The 24,719-nt window shown below is 42.5% G+C and overlaps 1 protein-coding gene across 1 annotated transcript; it reads right to left on the reverse strand.

Annotated features, from left to right (window-relative positions):
• Nucleotides 1-4,778: 4,778 nt before the first annotated feature.
• SCNN1D (sodium channel epithelial 1 subunit delta) lies at nt 4,779-21,864 on the reverse strand (the record flags this gene model as incomplete). The annotated part of the gene is made up of 12 exons (XM_083876990.1): nt 4,779-4,994; nt 6,155-6,230; nt 7,883-7,938; nt 9,041-9,098; nt 9,863-9,941; nt 11,180-11,297; nt 12,683-12,781; nt 14,128-14,291; nt 17,103-17,206; nt 18,090-18,283; nt 19,812-20,049; nt 21,551-21,864. 12 exons carry the CDS (start codon nt 21,862-21,864, stop codon nt 4,779-4,781), a joined length of 1,716 nt encoding a protein of 571 aa, XP_083733116.1.
• Between the last annotated feature and the right edge of the window lie 2,855 nt (nt 21,865-24,719).

The raw sequence follows: 24,719 nt of genomic DNA on the forward strand, positions 1-24,719 counted from the left end.
TTTTTAAACTGGTTTTCAAACTGGTTTTTCAAACTGATTTTCAAATAACTGGTTGTTAAATTGGTTTTCAGATTGGTTTTTAAACTGATTTTCAAACTGGTTTTCAAATTGGTTTTCAAATTTGTTTTCAAACTGGTTTTAAAACTGGTTTTTCAAATTGTTTTTAAAAATTGTTTCAGATTGGTTTTTCAAACTGGTTTTCAAAGTGATTTTCAAACTGATTTTCAAACTGGTTCTTAAATTGGTTTTGAGATTGATTTTTAAACTGGTTTTTCAAACTGGTTTTCAAATTGGTTTTCAAATTGGCTTTAAAACTGATTTTGAAACTGATTTTTCAAAACCGGTTTGGAACTGATTTTCAAACTGGTTTTTAAATCGGTTTTCAAACTGGTTTTTCAACTGGTTTTCAAATAACTGGTTGTTAAATTGGTTTTGAGATTGGGTTTCAAACTGATTTTGAAACTGGTTTTCAAGCTGGTTTTCAAACTGATTTTCAAATTTATTTTCAAGTTGGTTTTTAAACTGGTTTTCAAACTGGTTTTTCAAATTGGTTTTCAAATAACTGGTTGTTAAATTGGTTTTCAGGTTGGTTTTTAAACTGATTTTCAAAGTGGTTTTTAAACTGGTTTTCAAATTGGTTTTCAAAGCGGTTTCAAACTGGTTTTTAAATCGGTTTTCAAATTTGTTTTCAAACTGGTTTTAAAACTGGTTTTTGAAATTGTTTTTAAAATTGTTTCAGATTGGTTTTTCAAACTGGTTTTCAAAGTGATTTTCAAACTGGTTCTTAAATTGGTTTTCAGATTGATTTTTAAACTGTTTTTTAAACTGATTTTCAAATAATTGGGTTTTAAATTGATTTTGGAACTGGTTTTCCAGCTGGTTTTAGAACTGGTTTTCAAATTGGTTTTCAAACCGGTTTTTTAAACTGATTTTCAAACAATTGGGTTTTAAATTGATTTTCAAACTGGTTTTTAAATTGATTTTCAAAGTGATTTTCAATCCCCCTGGTCTGAAATCAGCTCCCGCTTTTCCAGTGATTTAATTTCACTTTTTATTCCCCTCCCTGGGAATTCGGGCCAGAAATCCCATCCTGGAGCCTCCAGACTCTGCTGAAGGACAAGAAAGTCAGAAAAGAAAGAAGAAAAAAGAAGAAAAAAATAAAAACAAAATAATAATAATAATAATTGTAAATACGGCTGCGAAAAGCGAGACAATGGATTTATCGATTTATTGATATTTTATTGATTTATCGATCACGTCGTCGGTACTTTTTGATTTAAATGTTTAAAAAAAAAAACAAAACAAAACAAACAAAAAAAAAAACTCGGTGCACTTTTCCTACCTGACAGTATTTTTTGGGGGGAGGGGAGGTTTTAAAATGTTCTTTTTTTTTTGTTTTATTGGGGGATTTGATTTTTTTTTTTTTTTTTTTTTTTTTTTTTTGTGCTTTGTTCTTTTTAAAAAATCCGTGGAAATTGTTTTAAAAGTATTTAATTTATTCTTATTATTGATGTGCCCAGAGGACTTAGTGCAATTTTCATTCAATACAGTTTGGTCTGTATTTAACTGTCGGGGTCTGATTTGGTTTTTATTTTATTCTGGTGAAGATTTTAGGGAATATTTCTCCCAAATTTGCCCTTTTTTCCCCTCCTAAATTTCCTTTTTCCCCCTCCTAATTTTCCTTTTTTTCCCCCCTCCTAATTTTTCCTTTTTTTCCCTCCCAATTTCCCTTTTTTCCCTCCTAATTTCCCTTTTTTTTTCCCTTCTAATTTTCCCTTTTTTCCCCTCCCAATTTTCTCCTATTTTCCCCTCCTAATTTCCCTTTTTTCCCCTCCCAATTTTCCTTTTTCCCCTCCTAATTTCTCTTTTTTTTTTTCTCCTCACAATTTTCCTATTTTTCCCCATCTAATTTTCCCTTTTTTTCCCACCCAAATGATCCCTTTTTTCCCTCCCAATTTCCCTTTCTTTCCCCTCCTATTTTTCCTTTTTTCCCCTCCTATTTTTCCAGTTTTTCCCTCTTTATTTCCCTTTTTTCCCCTCCTAATTTCTCTTTTTTTCTCTCCCAATTTCCCTTTTTTCCCCCTTCTAATTTCCCCTTTTTTCCCTCTTTATTTCCCTTTTTTCCCCTCCCAATTTTTTCCTTTTTTACCCCCCAATTTCCCTTTTTTCCTGCCTAAATTTCCTTTTTTCCCCCTTCTAATTTTCCCTTTATTTCCCCTCCTAATTTTCCTTTTCCCCTCCTAATTTCCCCTCCTGATGCAGCTGGAGAAGCCCCAGTCCCATTTCCAGTAGAATTAAGGGAATTCCAAGCCCTGCCAGAGTTCGCAGGAGAGGATCCAGGGTGTCCCTGGCACATTTCCCACAGAATTTAGGGAATTCCAATCATTTCCATGCCCAGGAGAGGATCCAGGACATCCCTGGGGCTTTTCCAGCAGGATCAGGAGAATTCCAAACACTGTCACAGTTCCCAGGTGAGGATCCAGGGTGTCCCTGGGGCTTTTCCAGCAGAATTAAGGGAATTCCAAGCCCTGCCAGAGCTCCCAGGAGAGGATCCAGCACATCCCTGTCACATTTCCAGCAGAATTAAGGGAATTCCAGTAATTTCCATGCTCAGAGGTGGAGCCAGAACATCCCTGTCCCTTTTCCAGCAGGACCAGGAGAATTCCAAACACTGTCACAGCTCCCAGGAGAGGATCCAGGGTGTCCCTGGCACATTTTTAGCAGCAGGAAGGGAATTCCAATCATTTCCATGCTCAGCTGTGAATCCAGGACATCCCTGGGGCTTTTCCAGCAGAATTAAGGGAATTGCAGGCATTGCCACACTCAGGTGTGAATCCAGGGTGTCCCTGTCACTTTTCCAGCAGAATTCAGGGAATTCCAAGCCCTGCCAGAGCTCCCAGGAGATGATCCAGGGTGTCCCTGTCACTTTTTGAGCAGAATTCAGGGAATTCCAGGCACTGCCACACTCAGCTGTGGATCCAGGATGTCCCTGGAGCTTTCCCAGAAGGATCAGGAGAATTCCAGACACTATCACAGTTCCCAGGAGAGGATCAAGAACATCCCTGGAGATTTTCCAGGAGGACCAGGAGAATTCCAAACACTGTCACAGCTCCCAGGAGAGGATCCAGGGTGTCCCTGGCACATTTTAGCAGAATTAAGGGAATTCAAATAATTTCCATGCTCAGGGATGGATCCAGAATGTCCTTGTGACTTTTCCAGCAGAATTCAGAGAATTCCAAACACTGTCACAGCTCCCAGGAGCAGATTCAGCACATCCCTGGGGCTTTTCCAGCAGGACCAGGAGAATTCCAGACACTGTCACAGTTCCCAGGTGAGGATCCAGGATGTCCCTGGGGCTTTTCCAGAAGAACTCAGGGAATTCCAAGCCCTGCCAGAGCTCCCAGGAGAGGATCCAGCACATCCCTGTGCCCTTTCCCGCAGAATTAAGGGAATTCAAATAATTTCAATGCTCAGCTGTGAATCCAGGACATCCCTGGGGCTTTTCCATCAGGATCAGGAGAATCCAAAACACTGTCACAGTTCCCAGGAGAGGATCCAGGATGTCCCTGGGGCTTTTCCAGCAGAGTTTAGGGAATTCTAAGCCCTGCCAGAGCTCCCAGGAGAGGATCCAGCACATCCCTGTCACATTTCCCAAAAAATTAAGAGAATTCCAATCATTTCCATGCTCAGGGTGGATCCAGGACACCCCTATCCCTTTTCCAGCAGCACCAGGAGAATTCCAAACACTGTCACAGCTCCCAGGAGCAGACCCAGGACATCCCTGGCACATTTTTAGCAGAATTAAGGGAATTCCAAGTACAGTCAGGGTTCCCAGGAGAGGATCCAGGACATCCTTGTGCTCTTTCCCGCAGAATTAAGGGAATTCCAATCATTTCCATACTCAGGGTGGATCCAGGACATCCCTGGCACATTTCCAGCTGCATCAGGAGAATTCCAAACACTGTCACAGCTCCCAGGAGAGGATCCAGAACATCCCTGTGACGTTTCCAGTAGGATTAAGGGAATTCCAAGGCCTGCCAGAGTTCCCAGGGGTTGATCCAGAACATCCCTGTCCCATTTCCAGCAGGACCAGCAGAATTCCAAACACTGTCACAGTTCCCAGGAGAGGATCAAGAACATCCCTGGCACATTTCCAGCAGGATCAGGTAAATTCCAAGCACACTCAGAGTTCCCATAAGAAGATCCAGGGTGTCCCTGGGGCTTTTCCAGCAGAATTCAGGGAATTCCAAGCCCTGCCAGAGCTCCCAGGAGCAGATCCAGAACATCCCAGTCACATTTCCAGCAGGACCAGAATTCCAGACACTGTCAGAGCTCCCAGAAAAGCATCCAGGACATCCCTGTTCCCTTCCCATCATCACCAGGACACCCCCAATCCCCTCCCCAGTCCCTCAGACCCCCCTCAGCTCCTCTCCCCCATCCCCAAATCCATGTCCTGGGTGTCCCCAAACCCCTCCAGCGTCACCTGGGGGCCCCTGGGGCTGTTCCCAATCCCCTCCCGGGGGTCCTGGGGGTCCTGCAGGGCCGGGCTGAGCCCTGGGCTGGGCTGGGGACCCCCCCTAGGGGTTCTGGGGGTCCTGGGGGTCCTGGGGGGCCGGGCTGAGCCCTGGGCTGGGCTGGGGGTCCCCCCTAGGGGTTCTGGGGGTCCTGGGGGGCCGGGCTGAGCCCTGGGCTGGGCTGGGGGACTCCCCTATGGATTCTGGGGGTTCTGGGGGTCCTGGGGGGCCGGGCTGAGCCCTGGGCTGGGCTGGGGGACCCCCCTAGGGGTTCTGGGGGTCCTGGGGGGCCGGGCTGAGCCCTGGGCTGGGCTGGGGGTCCCTCCCGGGGGTCCCGGGGGGCCGCAGCCTCCGGCAGAGCAGCAGCAGGGACAGGGCCAGCGTGTCCAGCAGCAGCTCCAGCATCTCCACCACCGACAGCACCGAGGAGCCGAACCACAGGCTCCACTGGCTGCCCATGCTGGACAGCAGCAGGTTCTCCTGGAGAAAAAAAAATACCAGAAAAATTCAGAGGTTTTGGGGTGGTTTTGGGGGGTTTTGAGTTTTTTTTAATTAATTTTTTGGGTTCTGTCTTATCCTCAAACTTGTATATGGAGCCTGTTGAGTCAGTGGGTCATTATGCCAATCACTTCCCTAAATAAAAATCCCTTTCCCTAAGAGAAAATCCAAAAAACCCCAAGTTGCAGGTTCTCCTGGGGGAAAAATTCCATAAAATTCAGGCAGGGAACACAGTTTAGGGTTTTTTTAATTTCTTTTCTGTGTTCTCTCTATTCTTCACACTCATATCTGGAGTATATTGGATCTGTGGCTCATTATCCCAATCATTTTCCTAAATAAAAACCCCAAAACTAATCCCAAAACTCCAAATTCCCCTTTGGAAAATCCCCTCCAAACCCCTTTTTCTTTGGCCCAAACCCCAGTAATCTCTTTGTTCTCCCTGACTGCCAAGGTTGAGAAGAAATAAAAAATTAATTTCTAAGGATTAATAATTAATTTTATCATATAAATAAATATGGGTATCTATATATCATATAAAAGTAAAGGTAAATAATTGATTTCTAGGGATTATTAATATTATTATATAAATATGGATATTTATATATTATATAGAAATAAAGCTAAAGAATTTCTAGGGATTAATAATTAATCTTATCATATAAATACAAATATTTATATATCATATAAAAATAAAGACAATTAATTTCTAGGGATTAATAATTAATCTTATCATATTAATAAATACAGATTTTTATACCATATAAAAATAAAGAATTTCTAGAGATTATTAATTAATATTATCATATAAAATATGTATATATCTCCATATTTTATATGGATATATGTATGGATATATATATATATATTTATATTAATATATATTTATATGGATATATTTATATGGATACATTTATATGGAGATAAAGATAGATATATATTTATATCTCCATATTTTATTATCCATATCCATATTTTATATATATATATCATATAAAAATAAAGCTATAGAGTGAAATTCTAGGGATTAACAATTAAGATTATCAGATATATAAACACCATATAAAACTAAAGGGAAATAATGAATTTTTATGAATTAACCCCTCCCAAACCCCAGTGGAATGCCAAGAAAAGGCCAAACGTACGGAGAGCAGCGGGGCCTCATGCACGGCCTGGTAGTTCAGCTGCTGGTAGAAGATGGTGACCTTGGCAATGTCCCTCCTGTGGGGACACGGGACACCTGGCACCGGGACACCCCAATGGGGACAATCCCAGGGGACATTCAAAGGGGGACAATTCCAGGGGGACATTCCCAATGGGACATTCCCGGGGGGACATTCAAAGGGGACATTCCCAGAGGGGACAATCCCAGAGGGACATTCCCAGCTGGCACCAGAACACGCACTGGGGACATTCCCAATGGGGACATTCCCAAAGCGGACATTCCCAATGGGGACATTCCCAATGGGGACATTCCCAATGGGGACATTCACAATGGGGACATTCACAATGGGGACATTCATAGGGGGACATTCCTAATGGGACATTCCCTATGGGACACTCACAGTGGGGACATTCCCAGCTGGCACTGGGACATTCCCAGTGGGACATTCCCAATGGGACAATCCCAGTGGAACAATCCCAGAGAGGACATTCCCAATGGGACATTCCCAGAGGGGACACTGACAGGAGACACTCACAGGGGGGACAATTCCAGACAGGACATTCCCAGTGGGACATTCCCAATGGGACATTCCCAGTGGGGACATTCCCAGGTGGCACTGGGACTCACTGGGGACATTCCAAATGGGAGATTCCCAGTGGGGACATTCCCAATGGGACATTCATAGGGGGACATTTCACAGGGGGACATTCCCAATGGGACACTCACAGGGGGGACATTCCCAGAGGGGACAATTCCTATGGGACATTCCCAATTGGCACTAGGACATTCCCAGCTGGCTCTGGGACACTCACTGGAGACATTCCCAGAGGGGACAATCCCAGAGGGGACACTCACAGGGGGACATTTCCAATTGGCACCAGGTACATTCCCAATGGTACATTCCCAATGGTACATTCCCACTGGGACATTCCCAATGGGGATATTCCCAGTTGGGACGTTCCCTGTGGGAACATTCCCTGTGGGCACTGGGGACATCCCCAGGTGGCACCAGGATACCCACTGGGGGACACTCACAGGGGGACATTCCTAATGGGACATCTCCAGTGTGGACATTCCCAATGGGACATTCCCATAGGGACAATCCCAGTGAGACATTCCCAGTGGGAACATGCCCAGCACAACACTCACAGTAAGACATTCCTAATAGGACATTCCCAACTGGCACTGGGATATTCCCACTGGGGACATTCCCAGCTGGCACTGGGACACTCACTGGGGACACTCACAGGGGGACATGCCCAATGGGACATTCCCAATGGGACATTCCCAGTTGGCACCGGGACACTCACTGGGGACACTCACAGGAGGACATTCCCAATGGGACATTCCCACAGGACCGGGATATTCCCAACTGGCATTTGGACATTCCCACTGGGGACATTCTCAGCTGGCACTGGGACGCTCATTGGGGACATTCTCAGTGGGGACATTCCCAGCTGGGACTGGGAGAATTTATTGGGAGTTCATTGGGAATTTATTGGGATTTATTGGAAGTTTATTGGGAGTTTATTTAATGGGGGTTTATTGGGAATTTATTGGGAGTTTATTGGGAATTCATTGGAAATTTATTGAGGATTTTATTGGGGGTTTAATGGGGATTTATTGGGAATTTTGGGGGGATTTATCAGGGGTTTATTTCCCCCCCTCCCCACTCCCCTCATGCAGGGTCAGCATTCCCAGGATTTACCTGCTGCTGGTGGAGTTGTATCCGTGCTGGTGCCGCAGGGCCTGCCGAACCCAGTCCTGGGGGAGTATTGATTAGGGAATATTGATTATTGGAGTATTGGGTATGGGAATATTTCTATTGGAATGTTTGTTATTGGCTATTGGGATATTGGTTATGGGAATGTTTGTTATTGAGATATTGGTTATTGAGATATTGGTTAGTGGGATATTGGTTAAGGGAATATTGGCTATTGGGATGTTGGGTATTGGGATATTGATTAGTGGGATGTTGGTTATTGGAGTACTGGGTATTGGAATATTTGTTATGGGAATATTTCTATTGTAATAGTTGTTATTGAATTATTGGTTATTGGGATATTTCTATTGGAATGTTTGTTATTGGCTATTGGGATATTGGTCATGAGAATATTGGTTATTGGAATATTGGTTATTGGGATATTGGTTATTGGGATATTGGTTATTGGAATGTTGGTAATTGGAATATTGGTTATTGGAATATTGGTTATTGGGATATTGGTTATTGGGATATTGGTTATTGGAATGTTGGTTATTGGAATATTGGTTATTGGGATATTGGGTATTGGGATATTTCTATTAGAATATTGATTATTGGAATATTGGTTATTGGAATGTTGGTAATTGGCATATTGGTTATTGGAATATTGGTTATTGGGATATTGGTTATTGGGATATTGGTTATTGGGATATTGGTTATGAGAATATTGGGTATTGGGATATTGGTTATTGGGATATTGGGTATTGGGATATTTCTATTAGAATATTGATTATTGGGATATTTGTTATTGGAATGCTTGTTATATTTTGGGAATTTACCTGAGACTGTTTTGGGAATTTATTTACTTGGGATTTGGGGAATTTAACTGGGATTTTTTTGGAATTAATTGACCTGGGATTTGGGCAATACCTGGGACTTTTTTTTTTTGGAATTAATTTACCCAGGATTTTTGGGGAATTTACCTGGGATTTTTTGGGAATTTGTCTGGGATTTTTTTGGAATTTCCCTGGGATTTTTGGAGGAATTTACCTGGGATTTTTTTGGAATTTACCTGGGATTTTTTTGGAATTTACCTGGGATTTTTAGGGAGAATTTCCCTGGGATTTTTGGGGAATTTTCCTGGGATTTTGGGAATTAATTTACCTGGGATTTTGCCGAGGGCCACTTGGCTGTCCCAGCTGAGACTCTGTACAGGGATTCCCTGAGGAGAGGAAAAAAACAGGAAAAACCCTCAGGAATTCCGGGCAGGAGAATTCCCCAACCCCAAAAATTCCTGAACTAAAAGAATTCAGGTCGAAAAATGAGACAAATAATTTGGGTGGGGCTTAATTAAATATTTCAGGATGATTTAAATAATTTCACCTCAACTGCTTTTAATTTAATTTTATTTATTTATTAATTTTTTATTTTATTTTATGCTTAAAAAATCTCTTTTCATTTTGAAACTGTCCCGCACTAAAAAAAAAAAAAAAGGTGAAACTGAAAGAAAAAAGGATAAACTTCTGATTAAATTCAATTTAATTAAATTCATTTTTATTTCAATTTAATTCCATTCAATTTAATTCAATTTTAATTCCATTTAATTCAATTGAAGTCCATGCAATTTAATTAATTTTTAATTCCATTTAATTAATTTTAATTCAATTTTAATTCATTTTTAATTCAATTTTAATTCATTTTTAATTCAATTCAATTTAATTTCAATTCAATTTAATTTAATTTAAATTCAATTCTAATTCACTTTTAATTCTGTTTAGTTCATTTTTAATTCAATTTTAATTCAATTTAATTCCATTAAATTCCATTAAATTTAAAGTAATTCAATTTTAATTCCATTTTAATTCCATTTTAATTCTGTGTGCTCTTTATTTTCCCTCCCTCCTCACTTTTGTCATCACCCAATCCATGAATTTCCTGGGGAATTTTGGAATTTTGGCCTTTCCAGGTGTTTTTTTTGTGTCTCACCTGCAGGGCTTGGGGCACTGCTGGAAACAGTTCAGGTGGTGATTCCTGAGCCGGGCGTAGAGTCGGTAAAAACAGTGACCTGGGGAAGGGAAAGGTCAGGGATTGCCTCCAAAAAATCAGATTTGAATACTAAAAAATCAGATTAAAATCCCAAAATCCCAGTTTAGGAATTCCTTTAAAAAAATCAGAATTAAATCTTTAAAAAATCAGATTTAAATCCTAAAAAATGAAATTTAAATCCTAAAAAAATTAGAATTAAATCCTAAAAAAAAATCAGATTTAAATCCTAAAAAAATCCTAAAAAATCAGAATTAAATCCTAAAAAATGAAATTTAAATCCTAAAAAAAATCAGATTTATATCCTAAAAATATCAGATTTAAATCCTAAAATCCCAGTTTAGGAATTCAGACTTAGGCAGAGATTGAGGGGAAAAAAAAAATCAGACTTAAATTTCCCAGGATTTCCCAGGGGATTTTTTTTATTTTCCTGGATTTCCCAGATTTTCCCATTTTTTCCCAGATTTTCCCATTTTTCCCCATTTTTCCCAGATTTCCCCCTTACCCCAGGCGGGGTGTGTGTTGTAGTTGCAGTGCAGGGCTCAGAATGTCCCAAAAATTCCCATTTTTTCCCATTTTTTTCCCAGAATTTCCCATTTTTTCCCAGAATTTCCCATTTTTTCTGGGATTTTCCCGGATTTTCCCAGATTTTCCCATTTTTCCACCTTACCCCAGGCCAGGTGTTTGTTGTAGTCGCAGCACGGGGCCCAGAATGTCCCAAAAATTCCCATTTTTTCCCATTTTTTCCCCCATTTTTTTCCCCATTTTTTCCCCCATTTTTTTCCCCATTTTTCCCCCCATTTTTCCCCCATTTTTTTTCCATTTATTCCCCATTTTCCCCCAGATTTTCCCCCAGATTTTCCCAGTTTTTTTCCCCTGGGTTTTCCCAAAACTTCCCATTTTTCCCCCTTACCCCAAGCTGGGTGTTTATTGTAGTCACAGCGTGGGGCTCAGAATGTCCCAGAAATTCCCATTTTTTCCTGGATTTTCCCATTTTTTCCCTTTTTTTCCCATTTTTTCCCATTTTTTTCCAAGGATTTTCTCATTTCCCCCCATTTTTTCATGGATTTTCCCAGGATTTTCCCATTTTTCCCCATTTTCCCCCCCTTACCCCAGGTTGGATGTGTGTTGTAGTCACAACGCGGGGCCCAGAATGTCCCAAAAATTCCCATTTTTTCCCCATTTTTCCCCAGAAATTCCCAGATTTTCCCAGTTTTTTTCCCCTGGATTTTCCCAAAATTTCCCATTTTCCCCCCTTACCCCAGGCGGGGTGTTTATTGTAGTCACAGCTGGCGGCTCCTGCGGGCAGAGGGAAATACAAATACCCACAGCCGCACTCGCGGAGCATCGTCCGCTGGAAACACGAGTGCAGACACGCCTGGGATGGGGGGAGAATTATTGGAGAAAGAGAAAATAAATTTAGATGAACAAACAAAAAATATAAATAAATAAAATTTAAAAAAATATAAAAAAATCTATATATTCCAACTCTAAAAATAAATTAAAATAAATTTAGATTAAATTTAAATGAATAGAATAAATTAAAATAAATTTAGATTAAATTTAAATGAATTGAATAAATTAAAATAAATTTAGATTAAATTATAATTGATATGATAGTAATATGATTTAATAAATTTAGATGAAATAACTTAGATTATTTAAAATAAATAAAATAAATTTAGATGAACAAACAAAAATATAAATAAACATTTTAAAAAAATCTATATATTCATTCCAACTCTAAAAATAAATTAAAATAAATTTAGATGAACTAATTTAGAGATAATTGAATAAACTATAATTTATACGACAATAATATAATTTAATAAATTTAGATGAATTAATTTAGATCATTTAAAATAAATAAAATAAATTTAGATGAACAAACAAAAATTACAAATAAATAAATAAATTAAACTATATACTCTAACTCTGTAGGATGAAGATCTTCAGAGAAAAGGGGAAACAGGCTCAGCCAGGCCAGGCTCAGTTACCTGCAGGCTGTAGGAGCTGTTGTAGAGCTGGGTTTATCTAGGCTGGGTTTAGCCAGGCTGGGTTTAGCTAAGCCAGGCTGTAACCTGCAGGCTGTAGGAGCTGTTACAGTCAGGTTTAGCCAGGCCAGGCTCAGTTAGGTCAGGCTCAGTTACCTGCAGGCTGTAGGAGCTGTTGTAGAGCTGGGTTTAGTTAGGCCAGGCTCAGTTAGGCCAGGCTCAGTTAGGCCAGGCTCAGTTAGACCAGGCTCAGTTACCTGTAGGAGCTCTTGTAGAGCTGTTACAGCCAGGTTTAGCCAGGCCAGGCTCAGTTAGACCAGGCTCAGTTACCTGCAGGCTGTAGGAGCTGTTGTAGAGCAGTTACAGCCAGGTTTAGCCAGGCCAGGCTCAGTTAGGCCAGGCTCAGTTACCTGCAGGCTGTAGGAGCTGTTGTAGAGCAGTTACAGCCAGGTTTAGCCAGGCCAGGCTCAGTTACCTGCAGGCTGTAGGAGCTGTTGTAGAGCAGTTACAGCCAGGTTTAGCCAGGCCAGGCTCAGTTAGGCCAGGCTCAGTTACCTGCAGGCTGTAGGAGCTGTTGTAGAGCAGTTACAGTCAGGTTTAGCCAGGCCAGGCTCAGTTACCTGCAGGCTGTAGGAGCTGTTGTAGAGCAGTTACAGCCAGGTTTAGCCAGGCCAGGCTCAGTTAGGCCAGGCTCAGTTACCTGCAGGCTGTAGGAGCTGTTACAGTCAGGTTTAGCCAGGCCAGGCTCAGTTAGACCAGGCTCAGTTACCTGCAGGCTGTAGGAGCTGTTGTAGAGCAGTTCCACAGTCACGTCCTGCCCGTCCCGCGTGCATTTCCCGTAATTCCCACCCAGGCGATTCACCTCGTCCTGTGGGCACAGAAAGGGACACGCAGGGATCAGCTGGGTTCGTTAATTAGAGCCCCGAGTGATGAGCTGGGTTAATCAATCAGAGCCCCGAGTGATGAGCTGGGTTAATCAATCAGAGCCCCGAGTGATTATTTGGGTTTATTAATTAGAGCCCCAAGTGATGAGCTGGGATTCATTAATTAGAGCCCCAAGTGATGAGCTGGGTTAATCAATCAGAGCCCCGAGTGATTATTTGGGTTTATTAATTAGAGCCCCAAGTGATGAGCTGGGATTCATTAATTAGAGCCCCAAGTGATGAGCTGGGTTAATCAATCAGAGCCCCGAGTGATTATTTGGGTTCATTAATTAGAGCCCCGAGTGATGAGCTGGGTTAATTAGAGCTCTGGAGGAAGGAGAAGACACCCCGAGCCCGCCGGGTGTCCCTGAGCCACCAGACGGGACATTCCCAGCCCTGGGGTGGTGCCAACCCTGCTGGGTCCCAAAATTCCCCATTTGGGGTGAGCAGAGCTCCCCGAGAGGCCCATTCCCACCTGCTGGATTCCAAACCCTACATTTGGGATGATTTGGGATGATTTATTTGGACCTGAGCCCACTGAGGAGAGGATGGAGAGGATGGAGAGGAAGGAGAGGACCCCAAGGCTCTCTCCCATCTGCTGGATTCCAAAACTCCACATTCGGGAGGATTTGGGATGATTTATTTGGATCTGAATCCACTGAGGAGAGGAAGAAGAGCACCCAGAGGACCCAGAGGGGACATTCCCACCTTCTGGATTCCCAAACCCCACATTTGGGATGATTTGGGATGATTTATTTGGACCTGAACCTACTGAGGAGAGGAGGGAGAGGAAGAGGAGGAAGGAGAGGAGGAAGAGGAGGAAGAGGAAGGAGAGGAAGGAGAGGCTCACTCCCACCTGCTGGACCCCAAACCCCACCTTTGGAGATCCCAAACCCCACCTTTGGAGATCCCAAACCCCACCTTTAGGGCCCCCAAACCCCATGAGGCCCCACCTGTCGGATGGTGATGGCGGTGGCGATGCCGGGCCGGATGTCAAAGCCCTCGTGCTCCAGGAAACCCCACACTTGGTGACCCCAAACCCCACATTTGGTGACCCCAAACCCCACATTTAGGCCCCCAAACCCCACCTTTAGGCCCCCAAACCCCCGCTTTAGGCCCCACCTGTCGGATGGCGATGGCGGTGGCGATGCCGGGCCGGACGTCGAAGCCCTCGTGCTCCAGGAAACCCCACACTTGGTGACCCCAAACCCCACATTTGGTGACCCCAAACCCCACATTTAGGCCCCCAAACCCCCCCTTTAGGCCCCCAAACCCCCGCTTTAGGCCCCACCTGTCGGATGGCGATGGCGGTGGCGATGCCGGGCCGGACGTCGAAGCCCTCGTGCTCCAGGAAGGGGCTCTGGTTGTGTTTGTGGATCATCACCCTGACCCCGGCCACGGTGGAGAGGAGGGGCAGGTGATCCCTCTGAGAGGCCTTCAGGATCAGGGACAGCCCTGGGGGGCACAGCGGGGGGATCGGGGCTGATTGATCACCTCAGGGCTGATCGATAACCTCAGGGGGTGATCGATCACCTCAGGGCTGGTCGATAACCTCAGGGGGTGATCGATCACCTCAGGGCTGATCAATAACCTCAGGGCTGATCAATACCCTCAGGGCTCATCAAACTCCTCAGTCAAACCCTTTATTGCTGATCAATCCCCTTATTGCTGATCAATCCCTTTATTTCTGATCAATCCCCTCAGGGCTGATCAATCCCCTCAGTCAAACCTCTCAGTTCTGATCAATCCCCTCAGGGCTGATCAAACTCCTCAGTCAAACCCCTTATTTCTGATCAATCCCCTTATTGCTGATCAATCCCTTTATTTCTGATCAATCCCCTTATTGCTGATCAATACCCTCAGAACTGATAAATCCTCTTATTGCTGATCAATCCCCTCAGTCAAACCTCTCAGTTCTTATCAATCACCTCAGGGCTCATCAAACTTCTTAATCAAACCCCTTATTGCTGATGCATGACCTCAGTTCTGATCAATCCCCTCAGGGCTCATCAAACTTTTCAATCAAACCCCTTATTGCTGATCAATCCCCTTATTTCTGATCAATCCCCTTATTTCTGATCAATCCCCTCAATGCTGATCAATCCCCTCAGTGCTGATCAATCCCCTTATTGCTGATCAATCCTCTCAGAGCTGATCAATCCCCTTATTTCTGATCAATCCCCTTATTGCTGATCAATCCCTTTATTTCTGATCAATCCCCTCAGTGCTGATCAATCCCCGTATTGCTGATCAATCCCCTCAGTGCTGATCAATCCCTTTATTTCTGATCAATCCCCTCAGTGCTGATCAATCCCTTTATTTCTGATCAATACCCTCAGGGCTGATCAATCCCCTTATTTCTGATCAATCCCCTCAGTGCTGATCAATCCCCGTATTGCTGATCAATCCCCTCAGTGCTGATCAATCCCTTTATTTCTGATCAATCCCCTTATTGCTGATCAATACCCTCAGGGCTGATCAATCCCCTTATTTCTGATCAATCCCCTCAGTGCTGATCAATCCCCGTATTGCTGATCAATCCCCTCAGTGCTGATCAATCCCTTTATTTCTGATCAATCCCCTCAGTGCTGATCAATCCCTTTATTTCTGATCAATCCCCTCAGTGCTGATCAATCCCCGTATTGCTGATCAATCCCCTCAGTGCTGATCAATCCCTTTATTTCTGATCAATCCCCTTATTGCTGATCAATACCCTCAGGGCTGATCAATCCCCTTATTTCTGATCAATCCCCTTATTGCTGATCAATCCCTTTATTTCTGATCAATCCCCTCAGTGCTGATCAATCCCCGTATTGCTGATCAATCCCCTCAGTGCTGATCAATCCCTTTATTTCTGATCAATCCCCTCAGGGCTGATCAATCCCCGTATTGCTGATCAATCCCCTCAGTGCTGATCGATCCCTTTATTTCTGATCAATCCCCTTATTGCTGATCAATACCCTCAGGGCTGATCGATCCTCTCAGAGCTGATCAATACCCTCAGGGCTGATCAATACCCTGAGGGCTGATCAATCCCCTCAGAGCTGATCAATCCCTTTATTGCTGATCAATCCCCTCAATGCTGATCAATCCCCTTATTTCTGATCAATCCCCTCAATGCTGATCAATCCCCTTATTTCTGATCAATACCCTCAATGCTGATCAATCCCCTTATTTCTGATCAATACCCTCAATGCTGATCAATCCCCTTATTGCTGATCAATCCCCTCAGTGCTGATCGATCCTCTCAGAGCTGATCAATACCCTCAGGGCTGATCAATACCCTGAGGGCTGATCAATCCCCTCAGTGCTGATCAATCCCCTTATTTCTGATCAATACCCTCAGGGCTGATCAAATCCTTTATTTTGGGGTTTGGGCCCCAGATTTGGATTCTGGGATCCCTCATTTTAGATCCCAGAAAAGCAATTTTTAATTTTTAGAGCCCTGCTGACAATGGCACCTATCCAGTACCTTTAGTAATCCCATAATTAACAATAATTAATCATTGATAATTAATAAAAACTAATAAATAATAATATCCCTATCAATAAAACCCATCTGGATTCTGGGATCTCCCATTTTAGATTCCAGAAAAGCCACTTTTAATTTTTAGAGCCCTGCTGACAGTGGCACCTATTCCAAACTCTCAATAATCCTGTAATTAACAACAAGCAATAAATAATAATTTATAATTAATAAAAAAATTAATAATAATAATAGCCCTATAAATAAAACCCAATAAATTCAGATTTGAATTCTGAGATCCCTCAAGAGCCATTTTTAATCCTTAGAGCCCTGATGACAATGGCATTTATTCCAAACCCTCATTAATCCAATAATAATAATAATAATAAAATTATTATTATAATAAATAAACAATACCAACCCCATAAATAAACCCAGATTTGGATTCTCATTTTGGAGCCCAGAAAAGCCATTTTTAATTTTTAGAGCTCTGCTGACAATGGCACCAATACTCCCATAATAAATAATAAACAATATTTAGTCCCAAATAAATAAATAAGTAAATAAATAAATAAATAAATATTATTAATAAATTAATTAATAATAAATAGTACAGATCCCCCTATAAATAAACCCAAATAAATCCCAATATCCTGCAATAAAGATTAAAAAAATATTCTTTTTAAACCCAAAAAAGAATATTCTCACCAAAAGAGAGGCTCAAATCTGTCCTTGAGGAGAAATTTAATTAATTCCATTAATTTTTGATTAATTAATTAATTCTGAGAGATCTCACTCACCATAAGGAATCCCAGGTTTTGTGGCCGTCCAGAAAGGATCCGTCCCTTTGCTGTTAAATGTGTAACAGCTCCCAAAAACTGGGTGGTGGAAATGGTCGTAATCACTGGGAATAAAGAGATTTTAATGGGATTTTACTGGGAATAAAGAGAGATTTTAATGGGGTGTTACTGGGAATAAAGAGAGAATTAATGGGGTTTTACTGGGAAATTAACAGATATTTTAATGGGGTTTTATTGGGAAATCAATAAAGATTTTAATGGGATTTGACTGGGAATAAAGAGAGATTTTAATGGGGTTTTACTGGGAAATTAACAGATATTTTAATGGGGTTTTATTGGGAAATCAATAAAGATTTTAATGGGATTTGACTGGGAATAAAGAGAGATTTTAATGGGGTTTTACTGGGAAATCAAGAGAAAATTAATGGGGTTTTACTGGAAATAAAGAGAAATTTTAATGGGGTTTTACTGGAAAATTAACAGATATTTTAATGGGCTTTTATTGGGAAATAAAGAGAGATTTTAATGGCGTTTTACTGGGAAATAAGAGAGATTTTAATGGAGATTTACTGGAAATAAAGAGATTTTAATGGGGTTTTACTGGGAAATCAAGAGAGATTTTTAATGGGGATTTAATTATGAGGGTGATGGGAGTGAACAAAATCACTGGGAAATAAAGAGAAATTTTAATGGGGTTTGACTGGAAAAATCAAGAAATTCGATGGAGTTTCACTGGAAAATCAAGAGATTTGATGGGGTTTTACTGGAAAATCAAGAAATTCAATGGGGATTTACTGGAAAATCAAGAGATTTGATGGAATTTTACTGGAAAATCAAGACAGATTTGACAGAATTTTAATTCCGACGGCGCCGGAAACGAAGACGATCACCAAAAAATAACGACAAATCCTCTCTGCATTCAACCCCAAGACTCCCCAACACCTCAAATGGAAAAATTCAACCTAAATATTTAAATTCCATGCCCACCTGGGCCTGCAGGGCTCCCCGTCGTAGTGACAGGAGTAAACCAGGTCCTGGATCTGCTCCTCGTGCTCGGCGACGTCGGCGCTCGGGGGCAGCCGCGACGCCACGTTCAGGTAGTGGAACCTGTACCACTCCTGGAGGGCGTCCAGACCCGACGAGAAGGGCTTGAAAAAGCAGCTCCCACCTGTGGAATTGCACTGGGAAATTAAAAAAAAGGATAGAGTGAGGATTATTGGGGGTTTTAGGGAAAAAATAGGATTTTTTGAGGGGTTTTTAGGGGGAAAAAGTGGGATTTTGGGGGGCGTTTAGCTGAAGAAATGGAATTTTTTTGGGTTTTTATCTCAAGAAATGGAAATTTTGGGGGTTTTTACCCAAAAAAAATGGAATTTTGGGGGGTTTGTACCTCAAAAAATGGAATTTTTTTGATCTTTGCATCAAATAATGGTTCTTACCGCAAAAAGTGGAAAATTTTGGGGTTTTTACCTGAAAAATGGAAAATTTGGGGGTTTTATCTGAAAAAAAGGAGTTTTGGGGGGTTTTAACTCAAGAAATGGAAATTTCGGGGGTTTACCACAAAAAGTGGAAATTTTGGGGGGTTTTTACCGCAAAAAGTGGAAATTTTTTGGTGGTTTTAGAGGTTTTTTTACTCCTTGGAGCTGTTGGAGGTCAAGGTGGGAAGAGGCAGGAGGAGGGAGCAGAATTTTGGGGTGACAAAGGTGGGAATTCTTTTCAGTTCATGAGTCATGAGAATTTCTCTGTTCTCACTCATGGGAGTAAATTCAGGTTCTGGAGGGAGTTTGGCTGGTCCAGGACAAGGCAGGGGGACAAAAATCACCCCAAATTTGCTGGTCAAGGACTCCAGGGCTGGGTTGAGGGACAAAATTCAACAAAATTTCCTGGTGAGAGACTCTGGGACAGGGTAGGAGTTCACTAATCACCCCAAAATTGCTGATGAAAAAGTCTAGGATAAGGAAGGATGGAAATAACCACCCCAAAATTGATGGTGAGAGACTCCAGGAAAGGGCAGGACCTAAATAATCACCCCAAAATTCCTGAAGGACTCCAGGACAGGGCAGGGGGACAAAAATCACCAGAATTTCTTGGTGAGAGACTCTGGGACAGGATAAGCATTGAAAAATCACCCCAAAATTGCTGGTGAGACACTCTGGGACAGGGTAGGGGTTCACTAATCACCCCAAAATTGCTGATGAAAAAGTCTAGGATAAGGAAGGATGGAAATAACCACCCCAAAATTGATGGTGAGAGACTCCAGGAAAGGGCAGGACCTAAATAATCACCCCAAAATTCCTGAAGGACTCCAGGACAGGGCAGGGGGACAAAAATCACCAGAATTTCTTGGTGAGAGACTCTGGGACAGGATAAGCATTGAAAAATCACCCCAAAATTGCTGGTGAGACACTCTGGGACAGGGTAGGGGTTCAATAATCACCCCAAAATTGCTGATGAAAAAGTCTAGGATAAGGAAGGATGAAAATAATCACCCCAAAATTGATGGTGAGAGACTCTAGGACAGGGCAGGAATTCAATCCTTTGGAAAAGCCCCGTGAGGTGACACTGGAGTCCTTGGAAATAAGAAAATTCCCGACCTGATGAGCTCCTTGGGCCTTGGACACCACCTGGAGCTGGTGAACCCCCAAATGCAGCCCCTCCCAGAGCTCCTTTTCCTGCCCAAATCCCACAAAACCCCACCAGGGCTGGACTCACCAGCCGGAATCCCACCCTGGAGTGTTTTTTCCCCGCCCTGAGCCGGGTCATCCTGACGAGGGAGAAGTTGTGGCTGAGTTTGAAGCCCGAGGTGCTGCCGTTGGCCGCGGGCTGGACGTGGGTTTTCCTCTCCTTCACGTGGAACAGCCTGGCCGAGGCGTTGATGCCGTAGAGGAAAGTGATGGATTCCTCTGCCATCCTGTCCAGCTGGGCCAGGTGCTCACTGACCAGCTCAAACCTGCCAGGAATGAAAAAATTCTCACTTTTCTCATCCCACACTGAGTTAAGAACGTAAAGAGTTGAGATTTTACACCATGAGTTCATTTAGAGTTTTTACACCATGAGTTAATTTAGAGTGAGGATTGTATACGAGTTAAAGAGTTACGATTTCACACAATTAATTAACAATTTAAAGAGTGAAGATTTCACACCATGAGTTAACAATTCAAAGGGTGAAGATTTCACACACTAATTCCTCTGCCATCCTGTCCAGCTGGGCCAGGTGTTCACTGACCAGCTCAAACCTGCCAGGAATGAAAAAATTCTCACTTTTCTCATCCCACACTGAGTTAAGAACGTAAAGAGCTGAGATTTTAGCTAAAGCATAGAAGCAATTAGTATCCCAAACCTCTAGGATGTGTCTCTGCCCATTTGCAAACCTTCCCAAACCTTTGGGATGCATCCTTGACCCTTCCCAACCCTTTGGGACACATCCTTAACCATTCCCAAACCTTTGGGGTGAATCCCTAACCCTTCCCAAACCTCTGGGATGTATCCCTGACCCTTCCCAACCCTTTGAGATGTGCCTCTGACCATTCCCAAACCTCCCCAAACCTTTGGGATGCATCCCTGACCTTTCCTAAACCTTCCCAAACCTTTGGGATGCATCCCTGACCATTCCCAAACCTCCCCAAACCTTTGGGATGCATCCCTGACCATTCCCAAACCTTCCCCAACCCTTTGGGACGTGTCCCTGACCATTCCCAAACCTCTGGGATGAATCCTTGACCACTCCCAAACCTTCCCAAACCTTTGGAATCCATCCCTGACCATTCCCAAACCTTCCCCAACCCTTTGGGATGTGTCCCTGACCATTCCCAAACCTTTGGGATGAATCCCTGACCATTCCCAAACCTTCCCAAACCTTTGAAATCCATCCCTGCCCATTCCCAAACCTTCCCAAACCATTGGAATCCATCCCTGACCGTTCCCAAACCTTCCCAAACCATTGAAATCCATCCCCAACGGTTCCCAACCCTTCCCAAACCATCGGAATCCATCCCTGACCGTTCCCAAACCTTCCCAATCCATTGGAATCCATCCCTGACCATTCCCAAACCCTTTGAAATCCATCCCTGACCATTCCCAAACCTTCCCAACCCTTTGAAATCCATCCCTGACCATTCCCAAACCATTGGAATCCATCCCCAACCGTTCCCAACCCTTCCCAAACCATTGGAATCCATCCCTGACCGTTCCCAACCCTTCCCAAACCATTGGAATCCATCCCTGACTGTTCCCAACCCTTCCCAAACCATCGGAATCCATCCCTGACCGTTCCCAAACCTTCCCAAACCATTGGAATCCATCCCTGACCGTTCCCAACCCTTCCCAAACCATTGGAATCCATCCCTGACCGTTCCCAACCCTTCCCAAACCATCGGAATCCATCCCTGACCCTCCCCAACCCCTTTCACACCCCCCTCACCCCATCCCACCCCCCGGGCACCCCCCATCACCTGTAGGGATCCAGGTTGCAGACGGTGACGGCCGGGAACATTTTTGGCTCGGAGTGCATGGACATGGTGAGCACCACGGGGTAGGCCCAGAACTGGCTGAACATGAGGGCGAACTGCCAGTAGAGCATCCCCAGGCTGGCCAGCAGCAGCAGGCTCCAGAAGGCCGTCTTCATGCGGTTGCTGCCCGAGCAGACCAGGCGCACCGTGCCGTGGATGGTGGTGTTCTTGCAGAAGAACTCAAACATCTCCTGGAAGGAGCCGTAGAGCTCGATCAGCCCTTCCGGCCTCGGTGCTGCTGGTGGCTCCAGGTCCATCCTCTACGGGTCCTCCTGGGAACAAAGGGGAGAGCTGGTTAATCTGAGGGAAAGGATTTTCCCAATGAGGTGTTTTCCAAAAATGCCCTTTTTGTTCCAAAAATGTGTTTTTCAAATAGGTCTTCTCCAAAGAGGCTTTTCCCAAATGGGCCTTTTCCAAAGAAACCTCTTCCAAGTAGGTTTTTTCCCAAAGAGACCTTTTCCAAATGAACTTTTCCTAAATGGGCCCTTTCTAAGGAGGCCTTTTCTAAACAGGCTTTTTCCCAAAGAAGACTTTTCCAAAGAAGTTTTTCCAAAAAGGTCTTTTTTCCAAAAATCCCATCTTCAAATGGGCTTTTTCCAATGACGCCTCTTCCAAAGAACTGTTTTCCAAACGATCCTTCTCCAAAGAACACTTTTCCAAATAGGTTTTTTCCAAAGAGGTCTTTTTCCAAATGGGACTTTTCCAAAGAGGCTTTTCCAAAAATGCCTTTTTTTTCCCAAAAATGTCGCCTTGAAATGGATCTTTTCTTTAAAAGAGGCCCTTTTCCAAATTGGCCTTTTCCAAAGAAGTGTTTTCCAAATGGGCTTTTCCAAAGAAGCCTCTTCCAAATAGTTGTTTTTTTTTTTTCCAAAGAGATCTTTTCTAAACAGGTTTTTCCCAAAGAAGCCTTTTCCAAAGAGTCGTTTTCCAAAAATGTGGTTTTTTTTCCTGCCTCATTGCTGCTGGTGCTGGTGGCTCCAGGTCCATCCTCTACGGGTCCTCCTGGGTGTAAAGGGGAAGAGCTGGTTAATCTGAGGGAAAGGATTTTCCAAGGAGGGTTTTTCTAAATGGGCTTTTCCCAAACGGGCGTTTCCCAAAAATGCCTTTTTTCCTAAAAGGCCTTTTCCAAAGACGCCATTTCTAAATGTTCTTTTCCAAAGAAGTGTTTTCCAAATGGGCTTTGACAAAGACGCCTCTTCCAAATATTTTTTTTCCCAAAGAGACATTTTCCAAAGAGAATTTTCCCAAATGGGCCTTTTCCAATGAGGCCGTTTCCAAAAAGGACTTTTCTAAACAGACTTTTTCCCAAAGAAACCATTTTCAAAGTGGCTTTTCCAAAAACGCCTTTTTTCCAAAAATTCCTTCTTCAAATGGGCCTTTTCCAACGACGCCTCTTGCAAAGAAATATTTTCCAAATGGGCTTTTCCAAAGAAACCTTTTCCAAACGAGCCTTCACCAAATAAATCTCTTCCAAATAGTTGGTTTTTTTTCCAAAAGACCATTTCCAAATGAGCCTTTTCCAAAAATGTTTTTTTTTTTCCAAAAATGCCTTTTTCAAATGGGCCTTTTTCCCAAGAAATGTTTTCCAAATGGGCTTTTCCAAAGAACCCTTTTCCAAACTGTTTTTTCTCTCAAAAATGCCTTTTTTCTCCTTTCAATAATTAAAACATTTCCTGTGGTAGTCCCAGGGATAATTCCAGTTTTTCCAGGGATAATTCCAGTTTTTCCAGGGATAATTCCAGGTAATTCCTGGGATAATTCCAGCTTTTCCAGGGATAATTCCAGTTTTTCCCGGCATAATTCCAGTTTTTCCGGGATAATTCCAGCTTTTCCCAGGATAATTCCAGGTAATTCCAGGGATAATTCCAGTTTTTCCCGGGATAATTCCAGCTTTTCCCAGGATAATTCCAGTTTTTCCAAGGATAATTCCAGTTTTTCCAGGGATAATTCCAGTTTTTCCAGGGATAATTCCAATTTTTCCAGGGATAATTCCAGTTTTTCCAGCGATAATTCCAGTTTTTCTGAGCACGGAAATTTTGCCACATAAATTTAAGAATTTAAGAATTAAATCCTTTAAGAAGAATGAAGTGAAAAGGCAGCACAGAAATCCAAAATCACCCAAAAGAGCGACGTAAATACAAACAAAAATCCACTTTTTTTGTCGTTGTTTTTCTTCCAGTAACTAAAACATCTCCTATAGTAATTCCAGGGCTAATTCCAATTTTTCCAGGGATAAATCCAATTTTTCCAGGGCCAATTCCAGTTTTTCCGGGGCCAATCCCATTTTTCCTGATCCCTTTGGGACGCCCGGGGTGACGTTGGCACATTTCCGTGCCCGGAAGGCGACACCGAGTTCGGATTGAGAATTTCCAACGTGACAAAAGCCGATGAATCACCCCTTGAATTATGGCATTAAAAGGAGGTGACTGAGGTCAAACCTTTGGGACAACCTTAACTCCAAATAATAATAAAAATTATTATTTTTTAAAATAATCTTTTAAAAAAATTAAATTTAGGGTTATGGGGGCGGAGTTTGGAATTATTGAGGAGAGAAGGAAGAATTAAAGATTTGTTGGGTGAGGTTTTGTGGTGGTGAAATTAAAGCTCGGAGGAAATGGGGGATAAAAAGGATTTATTTTTTATTTCATGAGGAAATGGGGAATAAAAGGAATAATTATCCAAAGTCAGTGCTGAAAGAATTTACTCCCTGCTCATGAGGAAATATGAAATAAAAATATTTTTTTAATCCATGAGGAAATGTGGAATAAAAAGAATAATTACCCAAAGTAAATGCTGAAAGAACTTACTCCTTTGCTCATGAGGAAATGAGAAATAAAAAGGATTTTTTATTCCATGAGGAAATGTGGAATAAAAAGAATAATTATCCAAAATAAATGACACAAGAATTTATTTCTTTGCTCAAGAGGAAATGGGGAATAAAAAGGATTTTTTTATTCCATGGAGGAGGAAATGTGGAATAAAAAGGAATTTTTTATTCCATGAGGAAATGTGGAATAAAAAGAATAATTATCCAAAATTAATGACACAAGAATTTATTCCTTTGCTCAAGAGGAAATACAAAATAAAAAGAATAATTACCCAAAGTCAGTGT

The sequence above is a fragment of the Zosterops lateralis genome (genome assembly GCF_965231275.1).
Source record: "Zosterops lateralis genome assembly, chromosome: 22".
Lineage (NCBI taxonomy): Eukaryota > Metazoa > Chordata > Aves > Passeriformes > Zosteropidae > Zosterops > Zosterops lateralis.